Source organism: Motacilla alba, chromosome 1, assembly GCF_015832195.1.
Source record: "Motacilla alba alba isolate MOTALB_02 chromosome 1, Motacilla_alba_V1.0_pri, whole genome shotgun sequence".
Classification (NCBI taxonomy): Eukaryota; Metazoa; Chordata; class Aves; order Passeriformes; family Motacillidae; genus Motacilla; species Motacilla alba.
In genome coordinates, this window is record NC_052016.1 from 59,220,959 (window position 1) to 59,234,776 (window position 13,818).

The 13,818-nt window shown below is 39.9% G+C and overlaps 1 protein-coding gene across 1 annotated transcript in view; it reads left to right on the forward strand.

Annotated features, from left to right (window-relative positions):
- The first annotated feature begins 452 nt into the window (after positions 1–452).
- Positions 453–13,818, forward strand: part of LOC119703550 (regulatory factor X associated protein) — a 35,145-nt gene continuing 21,779 nt past the window's right edge. Inside the window, exon 1 of the mRNA XM_038143577.1 lies at positions 453–564. Coding sequence (XP_037999505.1) covers positions 453–564 — 112 coding nt within the window. The remainder of the gene's footprint in view (positions 565–13,818) is intronic.

The window sequence follows — 13,818 nt, forward strand, 5'->3', positions numbered from 1 at the left end:
TTTTTTTTTAATACTCCACTCTGTTTAAGCATTCTCTTTTGTTTTTTTTAACTCACAGTGCAGCTTCTTCATCAGTGTGTGATGAAGTGACGAAGCAAGTTCCACTCACTTTATACAAAGTTAGCTACTAGATAGTTGAAAACTTCTTTAGCAAAGAAGAAATGGCAAGATTTTTCTAGTGTTATCATCCACTGTCCAAATAATTAAGCAGAGGAAAACTGTTCAGCTCTCATAATTTAAGCCAAATAAGGATTAAAGCAATGTATTGATTTATTAATGACTTATAACTCACCTGCAGTACATTCAGGATCAATAACAATAATACTATTATTGTTATTGGTATAAATAAACCAGAGATAAACTATGCTCCAATAGGCTCAGAAAAGTCCTTCCACAAGCCCCCTCATATGCACCTTGAGTGTGGGTCCCCACTTCTTGTGCCTCACCCAGTCATGCCACCTGTTGAGCACCAGCTCCATGAGGAATTCCATAAGGATGATGATCTGTTTGAAGTAAGTGGCGGCAGCAATGCTGACAGGGCAGATTCTGGAAGTGTCAAACCAGGTTTGACTACTGCTGGCTACACTTAAAGGTATTTCCCCCAACCCCAAAACAATTTTCAGCTTCTTTTATACTTCTTTTCAGGCTGGCTCCTCCCTTGTTTCAAAGCTCTCTTTGAAGTTCTCTGGCTATTGTTTAATCCATTTATGGTCTCTCTTCCTCTTTAACACCATCGGATTGGGGCTTGTGGTTGTCTTCATCTCGAACATGATCAGTTAACATGGACAAATGTCCTCCAGACAATTTTGTGTATTCAACACACACACACAGACACTTTACCTCACACATGTGGTACCAGGTGTTGTTATTCAGCCCATTTGCCAAGCATGGGCTGGGCAAGCACCTACACAGTTAGTTTGAAAAGTGCTGTGAATATTAATCTCTTCCCTGGTAATTTTTTATTGTTTAATGTAGTTTACAATTTAGTTGGTATCTTGGGGAATGCTTGAAACTCTGCACTCACCTGTACATTTGTTTCTCATTTAAGTAAAATAAATGGCAGCCACTGAATTAAAGGTTGCTATTGTCACTTCTGCTAATTATACAAAGATAAACACCTGTGGCCAAGCCCAGCACATGGAGTTGCTAAACTGTTTGTAAGACATAAGGCAGAGATGCCCATTACCATCCATCAGCTTGGCCACACCCTAGTGGACTGAACAAAGAGTGGGGAGCCGAGGAATCCTTTGCTTCCACACTTGCCCTTGCTTCCAATGTACATCAAGCACAGAGCCAGTGCAGGTTGTCAAACTCTACTGAAATCTCTTCAGCAGCTTGAACAGTCATTAACAGCAGTCAGGGTTGTATTCCAACTTCAGGGAAGCATCAGCTGCACTTGGCCTTTATAAACCTGTTTTCACGCTTCCTATCAGAAACCTGTGACTCCAGAACTAGCCCATGTCATGGGATTTTTGTACTCTGCTATCTCATGATCCTCTGCCATCCTAAGCTGGGCTTTGAGCTCCTTTTTACCACTACATGAACTAAGAGCAGGATGCTTTCCTTTTTGTCAGCTGGCTTCTGAACCATGCCAGCTGTGCAGATTTTGTCTCCCAGTCCTGTCCCGTTGGCTTCATGGCCCATGCTGGGAAAGTAGCACAGACTACCCAAGCCACCTGAAGTTCATCTGCAGAGCTCCATTGTGGGACAGGTCTGAACCCAAGGAGAGTGCACAGACAATATTATGAATATTTTCCTAGGTACTTACACAGTATAGCCATGGCAGAGTGGAGCAAATGCTGGCTTGCTTTGGTAACTACGCTGCTGCAGGTAGGAAGGGCAGCAAAAAGAGGTAGAAAGAGCCCAAGAGGGAGGAAAAAAAAAAAAAGAAACTGAGATAAAAAATTAGCTATTGTCTGCAAAATGGGAAAATCAAAGCTCCAAACCAAGTTAAATAATGATGTAACAAAGACTGAAAGCTTGCTCTCCAAGGTTATTAAAGAGTTATCCACTTTTCTGAAGAAATCAAAAGAGGTGACTTGTCAGCAACTGGTTGCAGGAAGACTGGCAGAGACACTGACAAAATAAGTTATATGATGACTTGCTTGGGTAAGTCTTGAGGAACCTAAATTTTAAAATAAAATAACTGAGTTGGGAAGGAAGGAAAAGGATAAAGGCTCTGCTTGTTTCAATCTTGTTCTCTCTGCTTGTTATATTTCTATGAATAAATAAATCACAGTAGCCTGGAAAGCTGTTGTGCTAGATTGCTTTCATACCAAATACCTGGAGGGTGGCAAATTGGTGCGATGCCAATTTTGAAAAAGACTCTGGAAGAGATTTGAGCAACTCTAGGTCTGTAATCCTGACGCTTCTGCTAGGCAAATTAAATGAAAGTATAATGAAAATTAGAATTAGTGGACACTTGAATAAAAATTATCTAATTGAGCAGAATAATCAAGGTTTTTATGAGGAGAAATACTGCCTTATGAACTAGGTCTTTGAGTGATTGAAGAGTGTGGATGGAGAGTATCAAGGTCATTCTAACTGCTTGGATTTCCAAAAGGCTTTTGACTAAGCCTATTGCCAAAGATCATTTAGGGAACTAAGCAACCATGGAGCAAGGAGGGCAGTACTTTTATGGATGAGTAAATGGCAAAGAGATGGAAAACTAAACAGGAGCAATTGTTTGCTTTTCAGACTGGAGGGAGCTATGGGAGATCATTTTGATATTTGACATAAAAAGGGAAAGAGCTGGAAGAGTAGGTGGGTAATAGGCTGGTGTGATATTTCTGATGAAACTAAGTTACTTAGGGTTGTAAGGATGAAGTCAACAATAAACAAAAATGGACATCCTACAATATTAGGTTATGTGAATTAATAAAGAAACGAAGCAACATGATTAAGAGAGTAGCCTCACTGAAACAAGGGTCTTGCACAATAAAATGTTACATTGGACAATTAGAGGTTAATTTTACAGTGTTATTTGAAAAGGGAAGATATTTTAAATGGCATTCTGGGGTTCCACATTTGTTATAGCTTCATTACTTTCAGATCAAACACGTTGTCTCTATTAGTAAGAGATGTACTCTGCTAGCCCTGGAAATTCTGCCTGCCTTCTAAAACTCAGAGTAGATTATCTTCTCATTATATCTGCTTTGATGCCTATGGAAAATCAAGCTGTAAATTCACTTAAGATTCATCAGCACTAAGATTCTCCAGCTGCGCTTTTCTAAAATTTGTGCACAATTCCATGACCCCAAGTTTGGTGATCACTGTGATGAGAATGCCCTTGACAGATTCAACACATTCAGTGTTATTGATATTATGTAAACAAGGTGCTTGAAGAACTGAAACACATAAAAGAGTATTTCTGCCACAAAATAGGCAGATCTGACAGTATGCTCATAGGAATGATCTGTGTGTAAGAAGATGGAATTTTTACATATCTGCTTTCCAGAGTATGACTATACAATAATTATTTTTGACAATACATCAGACTAATGCACTCTGACATATTCCGTAAAATTAATGAAGCCATAGCAATGGCAGGTAGAGCAACAGCATTTGCTGTTAAATCCTCAGTGATTAGTTAATTATAGAATTAAGAACTATAGAATTACAGAATTAAGGAATTTTTCCATTCTCCTGCTAGTACAGACAAACTCTCATATGCTTGGGGGAAAAATTATTTGGTACCTAATGAATCATAAATTTTAAAAATAGAATAAAACTAATTAGTTACTACAGTTCCTTTGTAATACAAGATGGCAGATTTTTTACAGAAAGAAACAAATTATTCTGTTTAAAGAATCAATATGTGTACACCTGCTAAACTGATTTTTTTTACTGTGAGCAGTTTCTTTAAATGCCAGCTGTTGTGTTCTGTGTGATGGCAGTCACAAAGGATGCACAGTCATTTTAGCTCCTTCACAGAGCCCTGAGAACACTTATTCTAGCTGGTTTTTAATCCAAGAATGAGCTGTCTGCTGAGAAAGCATGTTTTGCTCACATTAGTAATTTTAAATGTGGGGATAAACCAAACTGCATATTCCTTTTTGTTGGATGCCTTCAATTCAAGACACAATGTTCATTTCATCTTCCAGAATCAATAAATTTCTTTCTAAATCCAGGGGCACCTAAATTTTGCCTTTTCAGTCCCAGGAGGTTTTTTTAATGGACAATTATTTCTGAAACTACAGGAAGGTAAATCCTGCGCTGTCTCACTGAGAGCCAAAACTAACATCTATCCAGAGTGCTGGACAGTTGAAACACTAAGGGGATGGCTCAGCAGCTTGGCAGATGGTAGGTTCATGCTCTGTCAGTCTACTTTCCTAAGCTTTTTAACCTTGTGCTAGTTTACACAAAAAGACATAAAACCCACATACAATGCTGACATACCATGCATGTGCTCTAGTAGTAGCACCACTTTGAATTTTGTATTTGACACTAATAGAAGATAAGTGATCCTAATACCTTCAGCACAGGCTGGTGAGCCAGGAATTCTTTATTTCTCTTGTAGTGTTATTGTTCTCTACATCCCTGCACAATTCTGCAACTTCATGTGTTTAGGCTACCTTGATGTGTGACTTGACACAGGCTCACTGAGAGCAGAGGACTAGAAAGGAACTTGTCCCCTCTAATACTCTGCATAGTATTCACTGCTCTTTCACAATAGGTTGATGCTTTTCAGAGAAAGATGAACCCAAGCTGAAGGATGTCTCAGTCCTCATACACACAATTATTGAGAATTAAACCAACTTGTTCTGTTGAAATGCAGTTTTTGCTCATTACAGAGAATACAGACAAAAAGTGCATCCATTTCAGGTTTTAAGTTAATCTTCTCACTGATTTAAAAATGTTAAACAGCCTTGAGGCATCCATGGTGGGAATGTGCCTAGAATGAAAAAAAGGTTAGATTCTTTCAGAGCAGGTTTGCATCCAGCTCACAAGATGTAAGTTTGTTTAGTCATCAAAATCCACCATAAGTGTCACAGAGAGCTTCATTCCTCACTGACTGCTAAGCAAATGTGGCATATATCCCTTCTTGGGCAAACAGAGGAATAAACATTTGAATGTGACGATCAGTAGCTGGCAATTTTTACAAATTTTAAATGAGATGGTTTGGTTTCAAAGTGACAGCCATCAGAGGACACAAATGCTTTTTGTCTCTACAAAACCTCATAGCATGGTCTCCCACCATGGAGCTATCACTCTGAGGAACAACAAAAAAAAAACAAACCCAAAGCACAAAAACACCTACTTCAAATCTAGGCAGATCTACGCTACATTGTGGTCACTGCAGTAATTGTGGTTTATTCCCAAACACACTACAGGCTGTACAGACAAAAAGGATAACAAGGATGTTACTGCCTCCTGCTATTATTCCTCAATTGAGGAAATGAAGGATTAATCCTAGACCACCAAAGTTGATTAATCATTAATTCAGTGGAAGTGTGGGACTAATTATCTCTGAGGATTGGAGCCAAAGTGGTTCGCTAAAGGTCATCAGGAAGTCTTTGACCAGTCTGTGCAGAAAAGAAACTAGGAATATGATAAATATGCATCCAAAAATACAACCAAACACCATATCTCATTTCTGTTTACAGCATTTAAGCATCCTGAGAAGACCACTTAGATGATAACCCCTCTGATACTTTGAAGGCAGCAACACAAACAACTGGCAGGCGACACAAGCTGTGGCTTCACAACTGCAATGACTGCTCTTTAAATTGTGGTCAAGTGTCAAGTGGTTTTGTACCTTCATGAGTACAGGCTAAGCTACCTCATGTTTGCTGTGGGTTGAGAACATTCTGACAGGCTCTTACAGCAGAATATCAGCTGTGGTATAAACTTGCCCCCCAGTAACTTGTTCATGCAGCCAGTCATTCCTTCTGCTAACTTCCAGGGATTAGCAGAAGATGCCCCATGGGTCAAAAGTGCATACCTCTTTTTATTTTATCCCTTTTTTTGTGATAAAGTATAGAAAATTTTTGTGGGGTTTTTTTTGTTTGTTTGTTTGGTTTTGGGTTTTTGGTTTTTTTTTTTTTGCTTGTCTAGTTTTGAATATAAAATAGATGTAGTGCAATTCTCTGACAGCAATTCTGTCATTGCTAAGCTGATTAGAAATTCAGGAGCAGCACAGCTGAGCTCTAGTATAGGCTATCAGTAAAAATCACCACTGGGAATTACTGTGTACTTCTGAAGAACAAAATCCATTTTAAATCAGAATGAGAGATGTGGGACAGTCAAGGAAGCTTGGAAGGTGACTGGGTAGCGTTATCAGTTAAATGGATTTTATAAAATATCAATTTTTCAAAGCTTTACTCATTCACATGATATAAGACCAGGCCCTCAGGGATTCTGCATCTCATCAGAAGCAAAACATGGCAGCAAAGAGAGAGCTGGGCCATAAATTGTTCCTGATGGCTTAGTTTCTTGAAAGCCTGCAGCAGTGTAATCACTGAACTTTTCTGAGTACTTGATCACACAGTTGGCACGTCCTAAAAGAGGGTTCCAATAAAATGCCTCCAACATGCATTATCAGCCAGCACAGAAAACTGCTGTACAAGCAGACCCTTTGGCATGAATCAAAACTTTGACAGTTCCATTCAGATGATGAGGAATTTGATGAAATTTTTTATCTCTCCTCACTGTTGCCTGGCATCATTGTCATGATCTGAGTCTGGATGTGGGCCAGCTTTGTGCTGCTCCATGAGTGTGTGACCTGCCAGGGAACACGCCAGCAGCTCTGTTACAGGAGCAACCCTGATGGCTCCATTCACTGAGTAGCTCTGGTGGATCCTTTGACAGCACATGGTGGTGAGGCAATGGCAGACAAGCCGAAAGCTGAGCACAAACTGGCTGCATCCATGTATTTTTTGTAGAACAGGGAGTCCAGTAACTGTTGCTTTCCCCTTATCTTCATTTGCCTCTGAAATGAACTGTTGTTATTACTTTGCTGCTATTTAATCCTTACCATGATCTTGGCCATCTCCCTGGGCCATCATTCTGCCTCTTAATAAGTACGGTCTCATGTAAGTAGCTAGGTCATCAGGCATTAATGATACAACAAAATGACTGCTAGCTTACACAGACTTCTTTTTTGAGCTACTTCCTTCCTAATTTGGAAGAATGTTTGCAAGCGGGAATGAAAGACTCCTAATAAATCCATTCTTTTCTTTGTTCAAATAGCTAGTACACACAGCAAGAAAAGAGGTCTAGGGCTGAGGCAATTCCATCTCCACTCAGACCACTAAAAACCCTTGAAATTCTCCATGGCATCTCTTTTAAAAATACCTTGGATCATGTGTTTGCTTGTTCTTGAATCTAAAGGTGAATGACTTTGCAACTTATAGAATCATGGAATGGTTTGGGTTGGAAGTGGCCTTTTAGATTATTCAGTTCCAAACCCCCTGCCTTGGGAAGGGACACCTTCCACTAGATCAGGTTGCTCCAAGTCCAAGTCCACAGCTTCTCTGGGCAACTTGTTCCAGTGCCTCTCCCCGCTCATAGGACAGATTTTCTTCCTAAAAACTAATCTAAATCTCTCCTCTTTTATTTTAAAGTCATTCCCTCTTGTCCTATGACAAGGTTCATCCCAAAGCCCCAACTCCAGCAGCAACCTCATCTACAGTTCCCTACATCTGTTATCCCACCAATTCCACAGCACCCTGGACTTGAGCATGTTTGCTGGCCCTCCTCTGGGGACACAGAGACCTAGTTTTTTTATATGAATCCCCAGACAGTGAAAGCTGCCAAACCAGAATTCGGCACTGACTTACAAAGACCACTTTACATGATAGACAAAGTTTGCTGAGGGGTGTGAGGAACTGAAGGCTAGGGTTCCTGTTCACCGGGTAACTTCTGATTTTACCCAAGGGCTCTGTAAGCTGGTGATCACTTCAGAGGAGGGAACCCAGGCCTTCTTCACCTTATAAACTTCTCAGCTGTGAGACTTCGGGTGTCTTCAAGGATTCATCTCTTGAACCCACTGTGCCTGCCTTCCTGGCTGCTTAAGAGTCTTCACCTGGAGGGAGATGCAGTGGATACCTTCACCCTCTCACATGCACAGCACTAAGGCCAACACACTGTTGGAAGGAAGGGCAGATGACTTGCCTCCTCTGAGATCAAGGAGGGTGTTCAAACTAATTTGCACACTTTCTGGATGATTTAGACTCATAGAGGAGGTGAGCTCTGCTCTGTGAAGTACCTGTGTGTAGTAGTCAAATTGATGGAGGCACTTAATCTGGGTTCCTATCTCTAATGGTAGGAAAGGACTGGATTCAATCAATCTTTTGACTGGAGTTCAACCCCATACACTAACTCCTGTGTTTTGTAGATTGCTCTTTGTAAATTACCCAGAACATGCCTATGCTTCATGCAGAAAACAGAATGAAGTGCTAGATACTCTCCTGCATTTGCATTCCACCACATCACTCTAACAATGGTGTTGGCAGATTCCTGCATTGCTTCATGAACTCCATGTCTTAACTCTTCACACCATCTGCCTTGGCTCCTAATTTACATGTTCTGACTCCTTTGCTGAGGGTAGAGGTCTACTTCTTGTTGTAATACCTTTCTGGGAGGCATATCAGCAGGTCTTGTGGATCTTTTTCAAATTAAACTTAAACCCAGAAGTCTCATCAGCTTCAGTCACAGGACTAATCAACTTCAGTGCAATCTCCCTGTAGTAGTTAGATTCCTAATTTCCATAAATCTAAAATCCATAAATCATAAATAAGACAGATATATAACTGCTACTGGGACCTGTATCACAGGGTTCTTCAAAATCTCTGTTCCCCAGCTTTTGACTACATTACCAATACTATGATCCCATGATGAGATTCTTACTTTCTCACCCTCAGTCACCTCTCCTGGGGTTGGTGCCAGCTGCATCTGCAAGAGAATTATGAGTCAATCATGAGTCATAACAAACCAAATGCTGTGCACAATTAATTGCCAACTTACAATTTTAGAGATGCATATCCTGTTAGGGTTGCAGTGACTTGTGAGTAATTACAATTCCTGGAATATATATCTTGTTTTCTGAATTGACACAGTCAGATCACGAAATCACAGAATCACAAATTGTCAAGATTGGAAGAGACCTTCAAGATCATCTGAGTCCAACAGTCAACCTAACACCACCATAATAACCCCTAAACCAGATCCCCAAATGCCCCATCCACACATTTGCAATACTTCCAGAGAGTTACTCCACCACCTCCCTGGTCAACTTATTCCAATGCCTAACCACTCTTTCAGTGGAAAAAAAAAATCCAATATCTAATACGAACCTCCTCTGGTATAACTTAAGGCCATTTTCTCTCATCCTTTCACTTGATGGCAGAGCCTTCCCAGCATAGGCCATTCAGAAATGTGTACATATCTACTTTCTCATGCAGGAAAATCAGGTGCTACAAGCCAAACAGGAATCTGCAGCTTACAGTACACACTTGTAATTCCAATACCAGCAGTTGAACACAGAATGATTATTCTAGAAATTTCATATGTTCTGCTCTTACCTACAAATGGCTCTTAGAGACTTGAGGCTCACCTATGCTGCAGACACTGCTGATACTTGCTGTAACTGACGATAACAGGTCAACGATATAGGACAGTGTTTGTATAGAAAAGCTCTTTTGGATGCCAGTATTATTTGCCAGGTAGTTCTAGAGAAACATAGAATGGCTTGTGTTGGAAAGGACTTTAAACATCACTTAGTTCCACCCCTCTCCCCATGGGCAGGGAAGCCACTCACTAGGTCAGGTTGCTCAAAGCCCACTCCAGACTGATCTTGAACACTTCCAGGGTTGGGCCATCCACAACCTCTCTGAGCAACCTGTTCCAGTTCCTTGCTATCCTCACAGTAAAGAATTCCTTCCTAGCATCTAATGTAAATGTCTCCTCTTTTACTTTAAAAACATTCCCCCTTGTCCTATCAATCTGCCGTGTGTAAAAAGTCACATTTATCTTCTTTTTAGGCTCCCATTAGGCACTCCCATTAGGAGGGCTGTGATAAGGTCTCCCCAGAACCTTCTTCAGACTAAACAGGCACAACTCTCTCAGACTACTATGTTTTAAGTTTTTCAGGTGAGACAACACCGACCATAAATGAAAGTCTTTTGCCTACTGTGGACACAGTTGGACCTGACTTCACTCAAGACCCTCAGGTCTTAAGGTTACCCATGTGGAATGTGACATTTGGGGAGGGGGGTGCGCCACCTCACTTTGAAGCTTTGTCTTTGCTTTGAAGACCTCCGTAGACTTTCCTGTAACGATGATAACCTCTTCTTCAAATTGTTTTAGTGGAAGAAAATCTTCTCATACTACAGTTGACAAACACAATAGACTTCAAGACCAAAAGACAACAGAGGTCCCATTTTCCTCCTCTAAAACATTTCTATATTAGATACGGCATCAGAAAACTACGGCCCCCATCAGGTCCACTTGTCCATCTTTTACTCCAAAACATTTCACAGACTGATTAATAGATAGAGATGAAATGTGTTTCTGATAGCAAAAACAGCAACCTGCAAAAAGGGATGGCCAAGTACTAAAATTCTATGACAATGCACCCAGCATCTGCTACTGATACAATGCCATGCATTCCTTATTGCATATAAAAATAGGCATGGCCGACTGCTTCAGTACTTTGTTGCTGTTTGCTTCTTGAAGGTATTTGTCTCAGAAATCTGTTGCAAACAGTATCCTGGGGTCTTTTCTCTGATTCTATGAACTATGAGAAAAGATGGTCACGTACTGCTATTTCCATTTTTCTCTTGTTTTTCCACTGAATTTTTCCAAATCAGTTCTTCATGGGAAGATCAAGTCCAAGACTTATGTGGAGTTATGCCAACAGAGAATTTGGCCCCAGGTTTCTTTTTGTGTATGATGAATTGACAGTCTTGTACCTGTAGCCAAAGGGAGCAGATGGAAGAAATTATAGTGGCAATTTCGTTGTAGTTGTACGCTTCAAAAAACTGCAAAATATTGCAAGGAAGTTTTTCCCTCGTAAGATTTTATATATCAGATGGAGGTATTAGGAAGCCAAAAGTGCCCATTTTAGCACAATTTCCCAGTACCACTTTCATAACAGCTCGTGCATTAGCTATTTTGTTCTTCCTATTCCTCTCCAGCTTCTGATTAAAAAGACCAAAAACACATAAACAAACAAAGAGTACTGACATTCTGTTATATTTTGAACTACAGTGAACTCCATTGATCACTCTGATTGTGGCTAACGCAGGACCCCTGGGATTCAATCAAGTCTCCTGCTGTGGATCTGGAGCTGTGGATTCAAGCCTAGTTTACAGACAAGTCTGGAGCCAATTCCTTGCTTATCCTGCTGTAAATGGATATGGAATCATGGCCAGACAGGCTGCAAGCTGCTGTCTACAATAACCACAATGCCTTTTCCAAACCAACACAGCAGCCTTTTCAAGACACTTGTCTCATAAACCTCATATTCACTAGTATATTTAGCTATTAGTCTGAATGGATTCTCCTAGAAATGTTACTATGAAAGAGTCGGCTTAAGAAGAAACTGTAGTATGATCAAGAAAAATATTTTCCTCATGTTATTTAAGAATATGAAATTGGCCAGAAGAGTCAGAAGGATCCAACTAGCCCAGGATTCAGACTTACAAAGGTGTTACTGTACTGTGTCACAGGTAGCACAAGTGTAGCTATGTTCCTCTTGGCAATAAGTATCCTTTTCCCAGCAGCATGGATCATAAGTAAATGCCAATATCCAACAATTGGGAATAGGACTGGTGCTTATGGAAATCACAGAATCTGAATACAAGGGCAGTGATGACAAAGCCCTAGGAGACTCCAGCACCTCCCTTCTTTATTCTGTTTTCTCTCATTCACTGACAAAAGCACCATCCAATAGAGTGGAGCAACATTTTAGTCAAACTTGTACCTGTCACAGCAGCCAAACTTCAAAGGTGCCAGGAACAGATGGCAATATCCCCTAGTTAAGGGATGTTTGGTGAAACATTTTATAGAGCAGATTGTGGCACTGATTTCAGTAAGGCCAGTTTTCTCTTGAAAGGAAAAAAAAAAGAGGAAGAAAAGGAAGAAAACAACAACAATCCCCAGGAGAACAGCAGTTAGCATACTTGATGAAGGCAATAAGAACAGTACACTCACAGTAGTGCTTCCTCCAAATGCTCTCATGGCAATCATCCAGCAAATAATCAGTTGAGGACTTCCTGAGCCAGAGATATTGTCACTATGTTTATTAGAACTGTATTATGCAATTGTTTAATGCAATTGTGGTGTACACAATGGATATCTTAAACATATGTTCTATACCGTTATGTATAGTACCACTGCACATTACACAGCGGGTTTGCATTTTAACTGGGCCGAAGTTCTCTTTCATGAAACTGTCCAGTCACTCTTTGAATTATGTAAACTTTTAGCAGGGAAGAAACTTTTCTGCAGGGAAACTTTTCATAGCTTGATTGAATATTGTATGAAAATTCACTTATATTGTTTGCTTTTATCTAGTCATCTGCTTGTTTCATTTGAAGGTCTCTTGCTTTTGTATTGGATGAAAGAGGTCATAATAAAAATTTGTAATTGCTTTTCTAGCCACTTGTTTTCACAGACATTTCTACAGTTATCTCTCAGCCAGTCTATTCAACTTGTCTGTTTATTATATAGCAATTCCTTACCTTTTACTGCCCTTATCCCTTATCTCTGTACCTCTCCCAGTTTTGTCATCACCCTTGAGACAGAACCAGAACTGTACTGAACACCTCCAAGATGCACACTGTGCATATTATTTTCTGTTTTGTTTGCTATTGCTGTGCTAATAATTTTTGTTACACCAGCTTTTTTTGCTTGCAAACAGAAAAAGTAACAGAAAAATATTAGAAAAATAATAAGAAAATAGCCTAGATCATTCCTTAGCACCAATGAACTGATGCTGGCAAAACAAATGCAAGAGCAGCAAAGATGTTAGAGGTGCAAAGAAGTCATACATATGCTCATAACTCACATCTCTTACTGACCTCTGAGGAACTGCCTTTAGAAATAAAGTTTTGATTAACCTCATTACCTCTTTGACAGCATTTACTGCTCTCTGGAAGGGCTATGACATTTCCAGGGGCCAGCATTTGAGCAGTATTTCAAGACTCACTGTAGCAAAAGGAGATTTAGATTAAGATTCTACAGCTCTCACAGAGGACTGTCTCTTAAGGAGCTTTAATTACCTGGCTTCTGAGGCTACTACTCCCTGACACTGCTAGCTACCATTGCAGAAGGAGGAGCCTCCAGTAACTCCAAGTTTTTTATTTGGGAGGAAACGCTTCCACATTTTATAATTACAATGATCAAGATTTAATTTTGATTCAGAAAAAGGTTTTGAATACTGAAGTAATTCTTTTAGTTCAGTGTTTCTGTACAGATTTGGTTGGAGTCAACACAAACACAAGGCACTACTTGGAGAACTGCACTGTGAAGAGGCTTCTTAGAATTTTCATGGTTTTGACAAGTAATTAGGGTTTGAAATTTGAGTAATGACAGGCAGAATTTTAATCAGGAAAACAAGAAAGTGAATATGTAAAGAAAAGAGATAGTTTAGCATCAATGATAGCAAAACCAGAAGTGCCATGGTCGTGTTATCAGAGATTTAGAGAGACTTTCATGGCACTCATAAGAAAACTGGGAAAAGACACATTTGGAAAAAAAAAAAATGGTTTTGAGAATGACCAAAAAGGAAAAAGATGCTAAAGGAGAGAGGACTAATTAAAAAACTATGTATGGGTGATCCATAACATTTTCAGTACCAGGTTCAGCTTGATT